This window comes from Mixophyes fleayi, chromosome 6 (genome assembly GCF_038048845.1).
Source record: "Mixophyes fleayi isolate aMixFle1 chromosome 6, aMixFle1.hap1, whole genome shotgun sequence".
Taxonomy (NCBI): domain Eukaryota; kingdom Metazoa; phylum Chordata; class Amphibia; order Anura; family Limnodynastidae; genus Mixophyes; species Mixophyes fleayi.
In genome coordinates, this window is record NC_134407.1 from 212,697,380 (window position 1) to 212,719,952 (window position 22,573).

Below are 22,573 nucleotides of genomic sequence, written 5' to 3' on the forward strand. Positions count from 1 at the left end.
TGATGACATCATCACACACACACGGATTCATTGTATGTTGGTCAGGTGTGATGACATCATCACAAACACATGGATTCATTGTATGTTGGTCAGGTGTGATGACATCATCACACACACATGGATTCATTGTATGTTGGCCAGGAGTGATGACATCATCACACACACACGGATTCATTGTATGTTGGTCAGGTGTGATGACATCATCACACACACACGGATTCATTGTATGTTGGTCAGGTGTGATGACATCATCACACACACACGGATTCATTGTATGTTGGTCAGGTGTGATGACATCATCACAAACACATGGATTCATTGTATGTTGGTCAGGTGTGATGACATCATCACACACACATGGATTCATTGTATGTTGGCCAGGAGTGATGACATCATCACACACACACGGATTCATTGTATGTTGGTCAGGTGTGATGACATCATCACACACACACGGATTCATTGTATGTTGGTCAGGTGTGATGACATCATCACACACACACGGATTCATTGTATGTTGGCCAGGTGTGATGACATCATCACAAACACATGGATTCATTGTATGTTGGTCAGGTGTGATGACATCATCACAAACACATGGATTCATTGTATGTTGGTCAGGAGTGATGACATCATCACACCTGGTCAGTCTGCAGGTATAATTGTGCATGTGCAATGCTCCCATCTCAATAGAGAGGATTTATTTGTGGTTGTCTGGACCCCCTAATGTCTCCATGTCATTGGCTGTAATGGGTTAAATGGGATTTCTTATACTACCCAAGCACATTTATCTAATTTTCTTATCGGTAAAGTATTGGAAATCATTTTATAGAATGATCCTCCATTTTGTTTCTGAATACTCCATTTATACATGGTCAAAAGTAGAACAGAATATAAAAATTAAGTCAGCAATACAAAGGCCATATACAGCTTTTAGGTTTGTGTGTTTTGTTTTTGAGGGATTTAGAGGAGACACCTTGGAGGAATAATGAAAGATCTTATACAAGTGACTTCAGTTCTACCTGCAGACAGATCACCTTTAATTCTGTGCCCATTAGTTGTACAAAAATATATAAATCACTTTTATAACTATCACTATTGTTTCTATTATACACCGAGGAATAACAGAAATTATGAGACTAGAGACAGCTAATATATGAACTAGTAATTAATATCTTATACGGGTAGAAAGATGAATATTTATTTTTTGTAACACAATTTTCCTTAAAGAGGGCGCGTATCTCCTGTCCTACAGCAATTCATGTAATCTTTCTGAATGTAGATATAAAAGTCTATGGTATGGTGAGGTGGTTGGTAACAGACTCTGGGGCTTCCTACCCCCTGCATTTACCTGGAGGAGGTGTTGGTGCATCAAGCAATGTATAATACAACACAAGTATTACATATACTTCTCTAATCTAGAGACACAAAAACAAAATGATGCTTGTTCACTATGGACTCAGAGAAGGACTTTGATATGTATGTAGATATTAGGAAGTACAAAATACTTATATATACTGTATATTTGTCAGGTGTTTTTTTAAAGTACATCTAGTACAACCATTCATACATTCTACATGTGTTCATCCAGAGAAATGCAAAATAAAACTGTGTGTGAGTTTTATCCTCCAAGCTAAGGGATGTTGTATCTGCTACTTATATGGCTGTTCTTGGTCCTTCCTAGCTCATCCATGCCCATACTTACATCAGGTTTCCCCCAATTACTTCTCACACATCCCTTTCCTCTAGGACATCCTCAAACTTTTGCATTGTGAGTGGATTGTGGCATCTCAAAAAAATTTAAAGTCTACTTTTTGGGGGGAGATAAAGGGATTATGACAAAGCAGACAATGATAGCTCTAGTGACTAACCTATCATAGGACCTATGTTTACATCAGACAAATACTATGGGGAAATAAAATTTCCTCTATCATGCTCAGGGCATTCAGGGGCGGGGCTTTGACAACCCTAAAACATGAGTTGTCTTTCATCAGTAGTTCACGGAGAGGAGCTTTAACACCACTAAACTTGCCCCTGTTTGTTAGGAATTAGGATTTAAAGATTATATTTTTGTAGTGTAATAAATGAAAGAGATGTTGTGAAAAGAATAAAGAACTACAAGATGGTACAATGCAGCATTTATAAAAATATCAGTTCATACAGCAAATATAAATTTAAAAAAGTTAGATCACAACACACATACGGGACATCCACCCGTTCTTCAGGAACACCCACAAGCAGGACCGTCCTTATTCCTCATTGTGTGTCCTTCTGATGGTGCTGTTGAACAAGAAATGATTCCTGTGTTTGGGAGCCTTCGTTTATCAAACAACCCTCTCTGATAGAACTAAGTGTCATTTATGGTCTCACACTGCGCTGTCCTCCTTGCTGCATATCAAAGGCTTTTGATGGAGATGAGGTTGTTCATATCCTCCTTCCGTCTTTTATGACATTTGTGTGCTCAAATTCCAAAACAAACTATCCATACTGCAAAGTAATTTTCCTTCCCATCCACCCAATGAGTGGAGGTTATATTCCAAAATGGATATTAACAAGAAAAAAACAAAACAACAAGAATACAGCAACCAGAACAGTAGTACAAGGGATGCCAGCTCAACCCACTACGGAACAGGCGTCAATGGAAAGCCTGTGTCAGGAGAAATACTTTGTGTAATGAGATTTCTTCTTCATTTGTCCTTGATATACAACACTTTCCACTTACAAACACTCAAATAACCTTTCAGTTATGTAAATGTGTATGAATTCTCTGATGTAAACTTAGACTTGATCTATGAGTATAACATTTCCCACATTCAGAACATGAAAATGGTTTATGATCTATGTGAGTTGCCTGGTGTGTAAGAAGCTGTGATTTCTGTTTAAAACATTTCCCACAATCGGAACATAAATATGGCTTCTCACCTGTGTGAGTTCTCTGATGGATGACAAGAGAAAATTTACTTGTAAAACTTTTTTCACACTCTGAACATGAAAATGGTTGCTCACCTGTGTGCATTCTCTGATGGAGAATAAGACTTTCATTCGTTGGAAAACATTTTCCACATTCAGAACAAGAAAAAAGCTTTTCACCGGTATGAATTCTCTGATGGATAGTAAGGGCATTTTTACCTATATAACATTTACCACACTCTGAACATGGAAATGGCTTCTCACCTGTGTGAATTTTTTTATGTTCAACTAAATTTATTTTCTGTGGAAAACCTTTTCCGCACTCAGAGCATAAAAATGGCTTCTCACCTGTGTGAATTCTCTGATGGGTGACAAGAGCATATTTACTTGTAAACCTTTTTTCACATTCTGAACATGAAAATGGTTGCACGCCTGTGTGAATTCTCTGATGGAGAATAAGACTTTCTTTCTTTGGAAAACTTTTCCCACATTCAGAACATGAGAATGGCTTCTCACCTGTGTGAGTTCTTTGATGTCTACCAAGATGTGGCTTCTGTGTAAAACATTTCCCACATTCAGAACATGAAAATGGCTTTTCACCTGTGTGAATTCTCAGATGGTTAACAAGACCATTTTTATCTGATAAAAATATCCCACACTCAGGACATGCAAATAGTTTATCACCTGTGTGCATTCTCTCATGTCTAAAAAGCTGTGATTTCAGTTTAAAACATTTCCCACACTCAGAACATGGAAATGGTGTATGATCTATATGAATTACCTGGTGTAGAAGAAGCTGTGATTTCCGTCTAAAACATTTCCCACAATCAGAACATGAAAATGGCTTTTCGTCTGTGTGAGTTTCCTCATGTTGAACAAGATGTGCTTTACGACCAAAACTTTTCTCACAGATGGAGCATGAAAATGGCTTCTCATCCACAAGAGTTCTATGGCTAATACTAAAATTTACATTTTGTGTAGGGCTGAGACATTTTTTATCACTTCTATGAACTGTACTATATGTAACAAAACCTGAATTATCAGGAGAACATTCCTCAAGATTAGAAGCATCAGATGATTTATCTGCACTCTGAAGTACTGAATTTAAATCTGGGTTAATGGGGTTTTCTCCAGACGAATGGCGTGCAATGTCAGTATATTCTGTTTCAGTATCTGGAGATACAGGAAGATATCCCTCTGAGGTATTCCTGCTGTTCAGCCCATCTCCTGGGAATAAAACAAATATATGGAAATAAGAATGATTACTCAAAACTAGTTTATTCTTCAATAAAGATTATACTGAAATCAGTAAACCACTGTCTACCATAATATTACAGCTGAATACACTGAAAGAATACTGCAACCTCCTGGCTTGCCACAAAGTGTACACTAAAAATGAGGTGTAGGGACAGTTATAAATATAGCAATGCATAGCTCTCACCATGTTTGCCTAATGTTTATATAAAGATTTTCACCTGATCTAGTAGTTCCACCCATGTGAACCAGATAGTTGTGTACATCGTTTACTGTCTCCAGTACTCAATGTAAGTGTCTACAATATGGCCTCTCTGTTCCTCTTGGTGATTTAGCACAGGCTACTATGAGATAACATAGGGGTGGCCGGACTTCAGGGACATGGGATCTACTTTTCATTCACTCACTGCAAGGTGATCTATCACCCTTTTATTTCTTAATAAGACACACGTATATATGTCAAAATATAAAGTAAAATACACAGCTCACACATATTAAATCAAATATAAAATATGCAGAAAATACGCAGCTAACATATTATAAAACACACATGTAAATATGCAAATAATACATATACGTATTATATTGTATTGTATAACCCAATTTATGAACTTGCCTATACCAAGTGCATTAATGTCCTCTCTGCAGCACATCAATGTCTCCCTCACTCTGGTGATCGAAAAACGTAATTCTAGGCTTGTTTGCATCTGTTTACATGCAGACACAAACAGCGTCCGACAGGGACGTGACTATAGATTTATGGGCCCCATAGAAATACACATGGTATAGTTTACACACACCTATATATTTGCATCCATACACACTGCGGTGGTGATGCAGCATGAGACCATAAGTGCGAGACTGTTGCAGCAACAAAAAAACAGAACAAAGCAACAATGGGGAGCAGTGTCCTACGATCTACCTGTGGATGCAGCACAATCTACCTTTTGTACACCCCTGAGATAAGGTCTAATAACCCTCTTGGTATTCACCAGAGGTGGGAAATTACACTCTACTGAGGATCAAGTTGCAAGGTTAATAAGGAGTGACCCAAGGGGCTGATGACTGTAAACAACATAGAATGAAGAGACACAGTCCTGGCCAAAAAGTTTGCACCTCTTGCATTCTTATCAAATAACTCACAATTTCCTTTAAAAACATTGGTTCCCCCTGTACTGGCAAGTCTGGCCCAGAGTTGAAGGTACCTTCTCCTACTGCTGTAGTCAGATCTCTCCACCGATTTGTTATGGGATATAGAACTGGACTTGAACTGTCCAGCATGTTGTCTTGTCATGGGTGCTCTTTAAAGCATATCTGGGGTCATTATCCTGATGGAAAACCTATGACCTTGGCAGGGACCCAGCTTTCTGACACTGGGTTTAACATTGCTCTCCATAATGGCTCGGTAATCTTCCGATTTTATGATGCCATTCATACATTCAGGACACCCAGTGCCAGATGCAGCACAGCAACCCCAAAACATCACTGAAGCGCCCCCATGTTTGACTATAGGGAAGGTGGTCTTTTCTTTGAAAGTTTAATCTTGTGTTTTGCAAAATTATCTGCTTGACCAATAAAGTCTAATTTGTCTTGTCTGTTCACAGGACATTCTCCCAGAAAGATTTTGGCTTGTTCAGATGTGATAATGACATAATGATTTCTGCTATTTTGCCACCTTCTGGAAATTACAGTGCATTCCAGTCTTGGCTTATAAAGCAAAATATTCTGATATTGTTGAAACAAAACAATATATAATTTGTGTGGACACTGAGTAGAAAAATTACTAACATTGTTGGAATATTGCATTTTTATATACTATTATAGGTTGGGAGCAGCGCTGGAGAAATGAAAGCAGGAGCAGGAAGAGATAATCGGTGAGGAGGCGATCATTGGCAGAGTGGAGGCACACACTGTACTAGTGGGGAACTGTACTGTGGTTGCAACTACATCACACCCTTTTACAATATCTGAACGTCAGGTATAACTGTATAAAGGACAGAAAGGGTAGAGTCTTGAACCTTCAGTGACCTCAATTTTAGTTCATTATCCAAACCATCTGGCAAAAACAGGATTAACTGGACTAAGTGGAAAGACGTAGAGAAACCAGACCCTATAATGATTGCTTGCCAAGAACAACTTTCTAGATCTAAGCATGGTCTGAACCACTGCATCAGAGAAAGCCTTTTTCTTAGGCTTCAATAGCCACATCATTAAAGCCCGTCATGCTAATCCTAGACGGTAAATAGGTCCCTGGGTTAGCAATTCCAATCTTAGATGAAGACGCCACGAAAGACCCATCAATATTCTGAAAATGTCTGTGTACCACCAGCATCTTGACCAATCCAGTGCCACCAACAGCACACAGACTACATCACTTTTTATCTATTTGAGAACCCAGATCAGCATTAATGCTGGTGGGAACAGGTTCAGCTGAGATGCTATCATGCCTATGTCTGGCTGACTCCACCTGTCCACAATCTGTTGAAAAAATGTCCACTCTCCTGGATGCAGGGCATGCCTACGGGGAGATAAACGGCAGCCAGTATCCCACCCATGGTATGACCACTGACGATTCTGCAATTTTGTTCTCACCAGTGCATGATCCTGCTGGGTTTCCTTCATTACAAGGGAGCCCTTTGTGCCTGAGGTCTTACTGAACAGCCAAAAAATCAAGAGAAGTTGTCCCTGAACTAGGTATTTTGCAACACCTTTAAATATAGGACACTGATTGAAAGTTTAGTTTCCACCAGGGACCTAAGAGTCTGAAACCAGCAATGAACGGAGACAGCCACCCCTACCCTCAAGTCCAAAATACTTGTGTCTTTCGGTATATAGTGAGATTTTCATCATGCCAAAGGAGACAGACTGATTACCTATCTCTTCAAGTGATGGTGCGACTTGTTCCATTTTGAGATGAGCTTGATCTGGAAGCCCATGAAAAACACCATTGTCACGGGCACTAGGAGTCTTTACCCAGGGATCACCAGGTGATAAGCTTACCAGAGCAGTATAGGTGGTAATATGGTACTCTGGTAGCAGGGTGATCACGGAACAGGAGACAGCAGCTGATAGAGATGCTCGGGAAAGTCTATGACTAGCAGCACTGGTAATATATATGTAGTAATACACGAGGAACTGTATGGACAAAGGACACGTGAGGGTAGTCAGTGGTCTGCAGTAGCAAGTTGTACCACTGCTTTAGTGAGGAGGAATGTCCAACAGAAACGAGGAGGTGATGAGAGTCAGCGGTCTGCGTATAGCAAGTTGTACCGCTGTCTGGGTGAAGGAATGGAATCCAGGTGAAGGTATCCGGAAAGTCAGTGGTCTGCGTTAGCAAGTTGTACCACTGCTATGTGAGAGGACACTGGAACAGGTGACACTGGAAACAGGAATCAGTGGTCTGCCTCTAGCAAGTTGTACCACTGAATATATATGTGAGGAGGAGCACTGGGAGAGACTGCAATACAGAGGATACACAGGCACCTTGAACTTGATCCACAATGACATGCACAATATAGTAATGACTGAACAGCACTGCAATAATACAAAGTCATAGAAACTATCCGGACAAAAGATAACACAGTCAATGATGGCAAAAGTCTCAGCGGATAGTAAGCTCCAGAGGAGAACAACTCAGTCCCGCAAGATATGCAATACACCAGCACAGTCAATGAGAAGTATGCATACCGTGGTTCAGGATCAGGCTGTCAGACAGGAGTGCAGAGATACCTGAACGGCTGGAGGCCGGCAGGATGCGAAGTCCCTGGAGGGATGAAGCGGTAATCAAGTAGGTGCAGCACACAGGTAGGTAGACCAGCAGGGGAACAAATACTCAGGAAGCAGTAGTAAGTAGAACTGGACTCCTGGAGGACCCTGAAGAGTAGCGATGGTCTAGACAAGATGAAAGCAGTGAAGCGCAGATCCGATGCAGACTGGCGAGTAGAGACCAGCAGGAACACTGAGAAGCACGGAGAGCGGATCAGCTGCTGCAGACACGAGTAGAACAGAGGAGTAGCAGCCAGCAGGACTCTGTAGGTACACGGAGGTAGCGGATAGCAACCAGCAGGTGCAGCCACGATGAAACACGGAAGAGTAGAGCTGAGCTGGAACTGTTGAGCACGGAGGGCAGCGGATAGGAATCAGTTGTAGCAGTCTCGAGGAAACACGGGAGAGTTGAGATGAGCTGAAGACTGTAGCGCACGGAGGCAGCAGATAGGAATCAGCCAAACAGTCACGATGAAACACAGGAGAGTTGAAGTGGTCAGAGGACTGTAGTGCACGGAGGCAGCGGATAGGAATCAGCAACAGTCACGATGAAACACAGCAGAGTTGAAGTGGTCTGAAGACTGTAGTGCACGGAGGCAGCGGATAGGAATCAGCAACAGTCACGATGAAACACAGCAGAGTTGAAGTGGTCTGAAGACTGTAGTGCACGGAGGCAGCGGATAGGAATCAGCTAACAGTCACGATGAAACAGGAGAGTTGAAGTGGTCTGGAAACCACAGGAGTAGAAGTGGTCTGGAAACCACAGGAATCAGCAGCGCTGAATACACGAGGAAACACAGGAACACCTTCAGAGGCTCATGGGGAATGAGACTCCAAGATCAGGCCACGAGGTATAGACAGCAGGTGCTTTAAATAGGGAGTGTTGCCTGATCAGCCAATTAAGTTAAAGGAACAGGTACTGAAGGTTTTGAAAGGGCTGCACATGCGCAGACCCTCAGGATGGTGGACGGCCACGGTTCCTAAACACACGGGAAGAAGCACTCACAGTCTGGTGAGTGACAACCATGCAAACTGCACAGTTTTGAAAGCGGATACCCTCTTACCCAGGACTTTCAGGAACAAATAAACGGAAATCCATCTGAAAGTCAATAGACATTTTACTAGTTTTTATAGAGTCTATCTTTCCCCTGGCAATCCTAGAAAAAGCAGCCAATGAGAAGGAACCAGACTGGATTTCTGGGTATTAAGAACCCAAACATTGGACCTTCAAACTCTATATCACCTCTATGTAATGATCCTGAAACAGAGTTACAGACTCTGGCTTGATCAAGAGATAGTCCAAATAAGGGATGACCATCACAACCCTGGACCACAGGAAAACAGCCATGATCTCCATAAATGTTCTGAAACACTCATTATGCTGGCTGTCACCAGACCAAAACACAGAGCCTGAAACCGGAAGTGATGGGACCGAACCACAAATTGACAAAGCATCAGTTATCTTCCAGATAATCCGTGGATATCAGAAACTCATTCTGTTCTATGTCACTCAACAATTCCATCTTTAATTTATAGATGTCAACATAGGCGTTGAGGAAAATGACTTTCAAAATGGGCGAAAAGACTTTTGGCTTTTGAACCTTTTCCTGGGAAAATAAAGGGGAACTGAATAACTGCTCCTGGTAAAGAAGTAGACAGACTTTCATCACAGCTGAGGCCTACTGGGTAGATTAGCCATCATAAAGACTGTCTGAAAGCTTGGTTTCTGGTTTCTTTGCAGACCAAACCAGTTTTCTTTTAGACTGCCCTTCATGAGGAGCAGTAAATCTCTGAGCCTCTTTCCATTACCCTCCTGCCTTCCGAATGAGCCCTGGGGGTGGGGGTTCCAATGGAGGCTGAATGTGTCTTACCTCTCCCCTCCCAATACCACAAGAAGGGGAGTACCTTACCATTTTACCAATTCCTTGGTGCAAGATCCGGTGTGTTCGTGCCACTCTGATAGATCACAACCTGCGGAAACAGTGAAGGGGAACCCCCGGAGACTTGTGCCATGTTGGAAGAGAGATGCAGCTCCTCAGACTTCTCCGGTTTCCAGACAGCGCATTGGGGCTGTCTGTTCCAAGTGACCACCGCAGAGATAGATTTTAATAGCTGTGGCGGTAAATTCAAAAGCTGAAAAATGTAATAATGAAACACACTAAAATAGATGGCGCCAAGGCAGCCCAGGAAAAGAAGCACCCTGTCCTGTGGGTACTCTAAAAAAGCAAATCCCTGCAGGAAGGGAGTATAGAGGAGGGAAGAGCAAAGACATGTTTAACATTTATACAGTTCCAGAGTCCTAAAGTAGCCTCTATACACCCTGGTCCAGGGTCCCTATCGGATCAAAGACAAACAAGATTGTTGTAGTGAGTGAAAAAAAATACAATGATTTTTCTGTATTTAGTGTTTATTACTCACCTGTGCTGATATCTGTAGGGATTTCCTCCTCCTCCTCCCTCACATACGTCTCTTCTTCTACCTTTATATCTTCTCCTTTAATATCACAGACACCCTAAATAATCAAAATAACGCACATAGTAATAGTCTGATTTAATATTATGAGAGTGTATAATGTATTGATCAGTGTATAAGATCACACAGCTTCTGTACAGATTAAATGCTGTAGAGACACTTTGGTATTTGGAGACCCTGAATTCTATTTACCTGGTAATCCTGCAGGATATTGTGATTTTCCTCTGTACGATCCTGTGAATAAAGAGGACGCAGACATCTCTCTCCTAAATTTTTCTTACTGGATCCATCTGTAGGAAACAAACACACAAAAAACAACTAATATACTAACATTGTACCACAGACACAAAACAGCAATTACCTTTTATCTGTCTAGAGCAAGTTAGATAATTAAAGCAAGTGTCTGATTGGTTATGGTGCTGTGTACATTTTGCACCTAAATAAAATGTTCATAAATGAGCTTGTTAGGGTGGAATTGTATGATTATTGATTTAATATCTATCATGTGCTAAGCTTTAGAAGGTAATATGTTATGCTATAACTTTAAGAGAAATTAGCAGATATTATGTTCAGTTTAAAAGACAAATTATTCAAGGTTGACTACCCAGCAGAATGTTCCCATCAATGAAAACATTCCAAGAACATGTAGTAACGTTCTTGATAAGATAAAACCCAAGGACTCAAAGATGGGGGCAGCACAAGGATATTGGCAGAAAGCCTGGAAAGAGATAACACATAAAGAAGAAAGAATTGTTTGATCTTTGATGCGAAACTGAAATATATATATTGTTAATTGATTTTCTCTTATTATTTTTAGTGATGAGCGGGATCCGATTTCGCTAATCCGAGCCCACCCGAACAGTGCGGATCCGACGGGATCCGAGCACTGTTCGGGTATTTCCGCCCGCAAAAAAAATCCCAAACAAGGCTATGACATCCAAGTCTCGCGTCGGATCTCGCGAGACTCGGATGTCATAAATTCACCACTCGCACCCGCCATCTTCATTCTGGCTGCGAAAACTCGTGAGGGAGGTTGTAGTTAGGGAGCTCCTGTCCTGCTTTTGTTTTCAGTGGTTTCCTTTGAGATCCTGTGCTGAGTCCAGTGGTGCTGCCTGTGTCCTGTGTTCTGTTCTGGTAAGGGCATTGTTATTTCAAAATTATTAAAAAGTTATAAAAAAAAATAAAAAAAAAATATAAAAAAAACTTATACAAAAATAATTTTAAAAAATATATAAAAAAAGTCTCTAAAAATTTCTACTGCAATATATGAATAGGTTCACTGTTGCTGCAGTCAAGAAATATTAGTACTGCAATATATAAAAATAAGTTATATAGTTTATATAAACTACGTTCACTGTTGCTGCTGTACCAAAAAATAGGTACTGCTATTTCAAAGTCAAACTACGTTCACTGTTGCTGCTGTACCAAAAAATAGGTACTGCTATTTCAAAGTCAAACTACGTTCACTGTTGCTGCTGTACCAAAAAATAGGTACTGCTATTTCAAAGTCAAACTACGTTCACTGTTGCTGTTGTACCAAAAAATAGGTACTGCTATTTCAAAGTCAAACTACGTTCACTGTTGCTGCTGTACCAAAAAATAGGTACTGCTGCAGGGCGGGACTGGGACTAAAAATCAGCCCTGGCATTTAAAGCACACAGGCCCACGTGTTGTGGGCTTCATGCACTATATTGTTGCACACTGATGCTGGCGTAGTGTGTGTTGTTGTGCAGTACAACATGATGTAGTATGAGTGTATGTGAGGGGGGGGGGTATTTATTTCTCCTAATGACCCTCAACATTACATTGTTAGCACCCATATTACATCAATAAATACCATGACAAAACATTATTTGTACCAAAATTACAGCAGTAAAAAAAAACCCTCACACACTCATACTACATCAATACCCACCCACATTACAGCAACCAGCATTACCCCCCCCCCCACCCTTCACATTACAGCAATCGGCATCACTCCCACATTACAGCAACCAGAATTACCCCCCCCCCCACATTACAGCAACCGTCGTCACCCCCCACATTACAGCAATACCCTCTCCTACTTATTAGCAATACTAAGCCCCAAACACACTACAACATTGCCGCCACCACGCCACCCCATACTACAGCAATGCCACCAATTATACAGGCGCCACTGTAGGAAACCAATGTTTTGCTATTTTCAAATCTCCTACAAAATAGCAACAACAGAATACTTACACACACATATAGTTAACAGGTACCCTTTTCCCTCAATTAAATAGTAATGGCAGAATTTTCATGAATCATTCCACATGAAATAAAACTCTAACAAATATATCAGAAAAAACATAAATATTGAACGATCATTTGAACCCACACGGCCGCATTAAAAGTATTTCCATCTACAGCAAAATGTCAGAGAAAAATATTTTTTTTCCTACAGTAACTGGATATGCCTCTTTTCTAGTCATTTTAAATAACCCAGTATATAAATTAAGGGGGGTAAAGGAGGTGGGTGAGAGATAATTGGATGTGATCCATCAGTTTGATTAGATAGGAAACATTTAGATTATTTACCTGGAGACGTCTACCCCCTTGACTCACAGGCAGAGCCGACAAGAGGAATTGTGGGCCCCGGTACAGCAACTTCTTTGGGCTCCCGTCATATTCAACAATGAGAGAAGTTCATATTATGCCACACCATAGTGCCCCCAGCTCATAATATGTCACATCGCAGTGCCCTCAGGTCATATTATGCCACATAATATTACCCTCAATTCATATTTGGCCATGCAGTAGTGCCCACAAATCATATTATGGCATAGTAGTGCCCCCAAATCATATTATGCCGCAATTTTACCCACAAATCATATTATGCCACAATAGTGCCCACAAAATACATTATGCCATACAGTAGTGCCCCCAAATAACAGTATGCCATAGTAGTGACGCAAATCAATAGTAGTGACCAGACAAAAACTCATTCACAAATAAAAATTGGTACAGCATATCAGATACTGAGAGTGTGAGTCCCAGGAGCAGCTTAATACCCCATTTACAATGCAAAGAAAATAGATATATTGACACAATCACAGATAAAATGTATGACAAGCAGCGTTTTTTCCTCTTAATTAAAAATCTCTGTACAGATAAATATGCAAGAAACATTACAGCGCAATAATGAGCAATACATAGTGTTTTAAACATCATTGGATACACAGTAGTGCCCGCAGTTCAAGAAAGGATGGTGAAAAACACATTGGACACGAGAAAATATATGAACTTACCCGATTATGGCATCCTATGTTCTGTTCTTCTACTGGGCGCGCTGGGCAAGGAGGGATCAGCAGCTGTCGGCTCACACAGCCAGTCGGGAGCAGGGGCCAAAGGGCAGTGGTCGAAGTGGAAATTTAGAAGTGGGGGTATAGAAAATATATCTGAATGGAGTATGAAGGCTTGATTTTTTTTTAATTTTTTTTTAACACTTGTCCCCTCTGTGCATTCCCATTCTTCATTACTACTTGTGTTTTATGATGGCTGCATCCCTGACATTCCCATTCTTAAGATGTCTCTCCCTTTACACTTTCTTTTAGCTATGCCCCTGCACCATCTTATCCTTTGTCCCTCTCACCCCTCATCCAGCACCCCCTTTTCCCCCTGGTTCTGTCACCCCTCTTCCTACACCCATTTTCCCCCTGGCTCTGTCACCCCTCTTCCTGCACCCCTTTTCCCCCTGGCTCTGTCACCCCTCTTCAAGCACCCCCTTTTCCCCCTGGCTCTCTCACCCCTCTTCCAGCACCCCCTTTCCCCCTGGCTCTCTCACCCCTCTTCCAGCACCCCCTTTCCTCCTGGCTCTGTCACCCCTCTTCCAGTACCCCTTTTCCCCCTGGCTCTCACTCCTCTTCCAGCACCCCTTTTCCCCCTGGCTCTGTCACCCCTCTTCCAGCACCCCTTTTCCCCCTGGCTCTCTCACCCCACTTCCAGCACCCCTTTTCCCCCTGGCTCTGTCACCCCTCTTCCAGCACCCCCTTTCCCCCTGGCTCTGTCACCCCTCTTCCAGCACCCCTTTTCCCCCTGGCTCTGTCACCCCTCTTCCGGCACCCATTTTCCCCCTGGCTCTGTCACCCCACTTCCAGCACCCCTTTTCCCCCTGGCTCTGTCACCCCTCTTCCAGCACCCCTTTTCCCCCTGGCTCTGTCATCCCACTTCCAGCACCCCTTTTCCCCCTGGCTCTCACCTCTCTTCCAGCACCCCTTTTCCGTCCTCTTCCTGCACTCATTCCACCCTGGCTCTCTCAGACTCCTGACAACTCCCCCTCCCCTTGCACGGAGTGGCAAGGAACGGCTTAGGCCCTGGCCCGTGTTCATGACTTCATGACTAGTGGTTCAGCTTCACCCAAGGATCTAAGCCCTCCTCCTCCCCCCCCTCTAAAAAATTTAAGAGACTTAAGCTGTCATCAACAACACAGCAAACAACTCTGCCTTCTAAAGAGATGGCATCACAAATCCCCAAGGCGGGATCAAGGGTGTTGGTGGTTGCGAAGCCTGACCTTCCCATCACTGTACGGCAAGAGGTGGCTCCTTCCACCATTTGCAGCACGCCCAGTGCATATGCTGGAAGGATCACCCACAGTCCAGTTACAGATTTGGCTAATGAAGGTGTCAATGTTGTACACCGGGAGGAGGATATTGATGTAGCTGGCGCTGAGGAGGAACTTGACGAGGAGGATGCTGATGTGGTTATCTTAAATGAGGCACCAGGGGGGAAAACAGTTGTTGTCCATGGGATGAAAAAGCCCATCGTCATGCCTGGTCAGAAGACCAAAAAATCCACCTCTTCGGTCTGGAGTTATTTTTATCCCAATCCGGACAACAAATGTATGGCCATATGTACCTTATGTAAAGCTCAAATAAGCAGGGGTAAGGATCTTGGCCACCTAGGGACATCCTCCCTTATACGTCACCTGAAGAACCTTCATAATTCAGTGTTTAGTTCAGGACCTGTGGCTAGGACCGTCAGCAGTCCAGGGACACCTAAATCCCTTGGTCCTGTTGTATACACACCACCAACACCCTCCTCGTCAACTTCCTCCACGATCTCCATCAGAGATAGTCCTGCAGGCCATGTCACCGGCATGACTGAGTCCTCTTCAATCCGGGATTCTTCCGGGGAATCCTGCAGCGGTACGCCTACTACTGCCGCTGCTGCTGGTAGTCGGTCATCTTCCCAGAGGGGAAGTCGTAAGAACGCTACGTCTTTCACCAAACAGTTAACCGTCCAGCAGTCGTTTGCCATGAGCACGAAGTACGACAGTAGTCACCCTATTGCAAAGCGGATAACTGCGGCCGTAACAGCTATGTTGGTGTTAGACGTGCGTCCGGTGTCCGCCATCTATGCAGTGGGATTTAGACGGTTGATGGAGGTATTGTGTCCCCTGTACCAAATCCCGTCGAGATTCCACTTCACTAGGCAGTCCAGAAATATTAGTATCAGATATTAAACTACGTTCACTGTTCCTGCAGTGCAGAAATATTAGTATCAGATATTAAACTACGTTCACTGTTCCTGCAGTGCAGAAATATTAGTATCAGATATTAAACTACGTTCACTGTTCCTGCTACATCAAAAAAGCATGAACCTGCCCTGCCATCAACTAAAACAAGAGGTTGTGACGCGCTTGAACTCCACCCTCTATATGCTGCAGAGGATGGAGGAGCAGCAAAAGGCCATTCAAGCCTACACAGCCACCTACGACATAGGCAAAGGAGTGGGGATGCGCCTGAGTCAAGCGCAGTGGAGACTGATTTCGGTGTTGTGCAAGGTTCACACTGGTACACACTGAAGGGGGCGAGGAATCAGAGGATGAGGATGAGGACGACATCTTGCCTCAGTAGAACCAGTTTAGTTTGTACAGGGAGAGATGAATTGCTTTTTTGGGTGGGGGCCCAAACAAACCAATCATTTCAGCCACAGTAGTTTGGTAGGCCCTGTCGCTGAAATGATTGGTTTGTTAAAGTGCGCATGTCCTATTTCAAGAACATCAGGGTGGGTGGGAGGGCCCAAGGACAATTCCATCTTGCACCTCTAGCAAACTCTTGCAAACTGCCATCCTGTCTGCCACTGCACTGCCACTCCCAGATGGGCCACGTGTTTGTGCCGCCCACTTGTGTCGCTTAGCTTAGACATCCAGCTACCTCGGTGCAACCTTTTGGACTAAAAACAATATTGTGAGGTGTGAGGTGTTCAGAATAGACTGGAAATGAGTGGAAAGGAATGTTATTGAGGTTAATAATAGTGTAGGAGTGAAAAAAATAAATAAATATGTATTTTAGCACTTTTAATGCTTTTTTAAAAAAAAATCAGAACCCAAAATCAGAACCAAAACCTTTCGTGGGGTGTTTTGGCAAAACAAATCAGAACCCAAAACCTCAAGCTAATCAGAACCCAAAACACCAAAAGTGGCCGGTGCACACCCCTAATTATTTTACTGTCTTATAATTGGTTGTTCAGCATCTATACACCTAGACTTACATGTATAAAAATAGACGCTGAAGCGGTCTCAAATTGTAACAGAATAAAAGCTGCTCAGCATTATATCATACAGGTGTTGAGTATTTTCTGTTCACCAGTCGACTGAAAACAAAGAAAGATCTGACTGACATTGAAGGTGATTGATAGAAGTATCGGTGAACCCCGATACCCCAACATTTCTGGGGTCTACGTCTGGGATGCTCCAATATCTCCACACCTGACGCCACACTCCATTGATGTCCAGAGAACTGCTGAACTAAATCCGGTGAGTAAGACAAAGTGTAGATTTCTACCATCTTACTCTGTTCAGTATTTCTTTGTATATCTAAGGAAAGTCAGTTGAGGTGATTAGAGGGTATTTCATGAACCCAATGTTCAGTCAGAGGAAAGGATAATGAAATGATAAATGTATGGATACTCTAGATTATGATGGATGTAGACAATTTGAATTAATAGATAACAAGTGGGGTGTATGTAAAAATTGTACCTGTTGCATTATTCTGAGAAAATATTCCGGGTGTAAAGGACCTTGTTTAGAAGGTATTACAATTACAGGTGCACATTATGGTTTTATAAATAACGAGAAAGAATTTTATTGTACGTTGGGTTGCCATTTGAACAAAGAACTGTTGCAGAAATATTTGGGTCAAGATTGGTCTAACATACTTACCTATTGGCCACGGAATTTTATGTTACCTGATTATAAACCTATATGCCCATATAGTATAAGAAAATTGCCTAAAAGTGAGACAAAGGAAATAATAGTAAAAGGTTATGCTGAAGACCGACAGTTAAGACTGTCTAGATGGTACCGCTGGAAGAAATAATTATCATAGTGGTAGTATCTCTATTTTGTGCCATATTCTTCTGTGTGCTCTGTAGATATGGTGCAAACGGTGTGGAAGGTATTAGAAAATTTTTAAATGGTGGAACCAGTGTCTAGGTTTTGCTGCGCACATTGCACAGGATATATTGTTATTCAAACAAGGGGTACAGGTGTCCCGGAGGTAGTGGGTGTATTAACCTTAGAAGCAACACCTGGGGCATATTGGGGATCCATAGATAGACCATGGGAGAATCTCACTATAATAGTGGGAACACATGTCAGAGATCTTGACTATTTATTTCATGTATTACACAAGGAGGCAGAGGGAACCTCACAAACCCCATTATATGTCCATATACGGACTTAAGGGAAAGAATCGGATCAGCCATAATTGCCAGTCTTTTAACTTAAAGTCAATAAACCTTACATCTGGTGTTCCTAGGGCAGACTAGGAGGTAAAGGATTAAAGATACTTATAGTCTGTACAAAGGGGAAAAATTGTATTACCTTATTCCGCTTATAAGACATTGTATCCCAGATACTGACAGTACTGTGACCAGTAACCCAGTAAATGGGGGCACAGAACAGTAAGATGCCTATTATAGGCAAACCTATGGATATAATGAAGAAGAGAGAAGGTAGTAAAGCTCTTAAAAGAAATCATAAAGTACTCAAGAGAGCAGGATTTCCCCCAGAAGGGACATTAGATTTGGAAAAATGGTCCCGGTTTTATTTGAATAAGGAATAGATAAAAAGACATGGCTGTGAAGAGCAGGTCAATATGTGGATAAGTGCTAGTAAAGAATATGTAAGAACAAACCCTTTATATGAGGATGATTTCATGTTTTGTGATCCACCCCAGCAAAGGGCAGTACCACCCCCATATGCAGAACCATTAATTATGCCTTCTCCCTCACCTCCACCTCTCAGCAATGAAACCCCCATAGCCCCTCAAGTTCCAAAGATACCAACCACTACCAGGGGCGCACGGAGGATTTGTCAGGGGGGGTCTCTAGAGACCTGCCGCGCATGCGCGGCAGCGCCATTTCGGCTGCACTGTAGTATACAGCAGCCGCGGCGCTGTCAAAGAAGCGTCCGCGGCGGTGCTGTATACAATACAGCACCGCCGCGGACGCTTCTTAGACTGCGCCGCGGCTGCTGTATACAACAGTGTGTCACGGCGCTTACCTGTGTCAGCGCCGCTCCTTCGTTCTGTACTGCCGCACTTCCGGGTAGGTCCCGGCGGCAGGTCAGCTGATCTGGGCGGGGAATTCAAACTCCTACTTCAGGACTGCTCTGACACACTGTAGGTGTCAGAGCAACGTGTTACCTGTATCTGGCTGCACTTCCTGTGCTTTGGCTTCCCTGGTGTTCTCCTTTGTGACTGTTGATCTCTGTGTACCGAACCAGCGCTCCTTCAGACCATTCTACTGCCTAACCCCTGGTACTGCATAACGGACAGACCTCTGTGTACCGAACCAGCTATCCTCCAGACCATTCTACTGCCTAACCCCTGGTACTGCATAACGGACAGACCTCTGTGTACCGAACCGGCTATTCTGGACTACGCTTCTGCTCCTGGGGCTGTACCGTGGATTGACTCCTGCATTCCACCAGTCTCTACTCCAGACTACTACCTTCTGAATATACGGTTAGTGACTTCAGTTATCTATCCTTCTGTGGATCTGACCGTGCCGCTACATGTCCATCTCATAGAACTCTCTCCTTACGTCAGTAGGCTAACCTGGGGGCCGCGACCTGCGGTTCTCCGGCAGCAAAACCCACCCTGCCTTGCGGCGGTTCTTGGAGAAGACCGGGAGGGCCGTTAGACTCCGCGCCCTAGGAAGGCCGGCGTAAATACTGACTAAGGTAACCTTGAAACCTAACAGTTTGCTCTGACCCATATATCTATCTGATGGACGGATCCGGGAACCCCTCAACCAGGGAGTTATTGGAACATTTAGCTACCCGGGTAGAGGAACAGGACAAGAACCAGGCACAGTTTCTTCAGTTTCTTCAGAGCATGTCTGCTCGCCTGGACACACTGCAGGGGGCGGTGTCAGCTCAGGCAGTCCAGGCAGCGGTACCTGATCCACCACCGATTCCCCCTCAACCTGCTCCTGCCCAGGGGGGTGGTGCCGCTCCTCTCCCGGTGAATTCCCAACTTCGCATCCCTAATCCTCCGAAATTCGATGGGGACCCCAAGGCCTGCCGTGGATTTTTAAATCAGTGTGATATCCAGTTCGAACTCCAGCCAGGGAACTTCCCTACTGAAAAAGCTAAAGTAGCGTATATTATCTCGTTACTTACCGGTCAAGCTCTTGCCTGGGCATCTCCCCTATGGGAACACAATGATCCTTCACTACATAACTGTTCCACCTTCCTGGAGGCTTTCAGACATGTCTTTGATGAACCAGGAAGAGTTTCCAGCGCTGCCTCTGGCATCCTTCGTCTGCGTCAAGGCTCTATGACCATAGGCCAGTATGCTCTTCAATTTCGCACTATGGCGGCTGAGTTACGTTGGAATAATGAGGCCCTGGTAGCAACCTTCTGGCAGGGTTTGACCGACCGCATTAAAGACGAATTGGCAGGTCGTGAACTTCCAACTTCTCTGGATGCTTTGGTCTCTCTATGTAACCAGATTGACATTAGATTCCGTGAGCGCTCTCAGGAGAAAGAGAGTTCTCGTCGTTCTCCTTTTCGTCTGGTCCCACGTTTTCAGAGTCCGGTGATGTCTGAGGAAGAGCCCATGCAGTTGGGAAGAGCTCGCCTTTCTCAAGAAGAGAGGGAAAGACGGTTCAAAAATCGCTTATGTCTCTACTGCGGAGAACCTGGTCATTTGCTAAACAATTGTTTTAAGCGTCCGGGAAACGACCGAACCTAACTAACGATGGAGAGGCCAAGTTAGGTGTACGTATTTCCTCTCCTGTTGATTCTAGTTTTTCTATTCAGGTTCTGTTACAATCCTTTGACAAACAGCTTTCTCTTCCAGCACTCATTGACTCCGGAGCAGCAGGGAATTTCATAAGAGCTGACATAGTGGAGAAGTTGTCCTTACCTACCCTTCCCCTGGATCCCCCGATTGCCATCACAGCCATTGATGGAAAACGTATTAGTGGAGGATCACTCAAGAAACGTACTATCAAGCTCTCTCTTCGTATAGGAGCCCTGCATACTGAATCTATTTCCTTGTTGGTCATTCCAGAAGCTATTAATCCCCTCATTCTTGGTCTTCCGTGGCTCCAACTTCATTCCCCTACATTAGATTGGCATAAGCCAGAAGTTCTTGCCTGGGGTCCGGCCTGTCATTCTCGTTGCCTTCCCAGAATCAATAAGTTCACCAAGAATGAAGCTGCATCATCATTTAAGTCCACTGGTATTCCTCTCCAATACCGTTCATTCTCGGATGTGTTTTGCGAAAAGGAGGCCTCCAAATTACCTCCCCATAGACCGTGGGATTGTTCTATTGAGCTTTTACCCGACAAAATACCACCCAGAGGACGCGTTTTTTCGCTATCACTACCAGAGTCCAACTCCATGTCTAAATACATAGAAGAGAACCTAGAAAGAGGCTTTATTCGGAAATCATCCTCCCCTGCAGGGGCCGGCTTTTTCTTCGTTAAAAAGAAAGACGGGGGTCTACGTCCATGTATAGATTATCGTGGGCTGAATGCCATTACTGTGAAGAACAAGTACCCGTTACCATTGATTTCAGAGCTATTTGATAGAATAAAAGGCGCAGTTATTTTTTCCAAATTAGACTTGAAGGGTGCCTACAATTTGATCCGTATTAAACAAGGGGATGAATGGAAGACTGCGTTCAATACCCATGATGGACACTTTGAATATTTAGTTATGCCCTTCGGGTTATGTAATGCCCCCGCAGTGTTTCAAAACTTCATCAACGAAATTTTTCAAGATTTTCTCTACCAGTTCGTGGTGATTTACCTGGATGATATCCTGATATTCTCTCCGGACATCGTGTTGCATCGCCATCATGTTTCCTTGGTGCTTGAACGCCTTCGGGTACATCAACTATTTTGTAATTTGGATAAATGCATCTTTGAAAAAAGTCATATTCCCTTTCTTGGACACGTGATCTCTGGATCTGGGCTATGCATGGATTCCGAGAAAGTAAAGGCAGTTTCTGAATGGCCTCAGCCGATAGGCCTGAAAGCAATCCAACGTTTCATAGGCTTTGCCAATTACTATCGGCATTTTATTAAAGGCTTTTCTTCAGTGATCGCACCCATTACTGCACTAAGAAAGCTATCAATACTAAACTTTGGCCTCCTGAGGCAGAAAAGGCCTTCTCTTCCCTAAAGAAAGCATTCACGACAGCTCCTATCCTCCATCAACCAGATCCTACCTTTCCTTTCTTTCTGGAGGTCGATGCCTCCTCTGTGGGAGTGGGGGCTATCTTGTCACAGAAGGACTCTGGTGGAAGATTATCTCCTTGTGGTTTCTTTTCCCGTAAACTTTCTGTTGCCGAGAAGAATTATGGCATCGGAGATAGGGAACTCCTGGCCATCAAATTAGCCTTAGAAGCGTGGAGACATCATTTGGAAGGAGCTAGGTTTCCTATCACGATTTTTACAGATCACAAGAACCTTCTATATTTACAAACAGCTTCTTGTTTAAACCCTCGGCAAGCCAGATGGTCCCTGTTTTTCTCCCGGTTTGATATGATCATCACCTTTAGACCAGGATCTAAGAACAAGAAAGCGGATGCTCTTTCCCGATCCTTTGATGCCACTGATACTATAGAGGATACTCCTAGACCCATCCTGGGTTCCAAATGTATACTGGCCACCACCCCTGCTCATCTAG

The 22,573-nt window shown here is 43.4% G+C and overlaps 1 protein-coding gene across 1 annotated transcript in view; it reads right to left on the bottom strand.

Moving 5' to 3' along the window:
• LOC142095472 (uncharacterized) overlaps positions 1-22,573 on the bottom strand; it is a 148,175-nt gene that overhangs the window by 93,205 nt on the left and 32,397 nt on the right. The window contains 3 exon segments of the mRNA XM_075178416.1: positions 2,750-4,137; positions 10,348-10,441; positions 10,594-10,691. Of these exon segments, the coding sequence (XP_075034517.1) occupies positions 2,750-4,137; positions 10,348-10,441; positions 10,594-10,691 (1,580 nt within the window).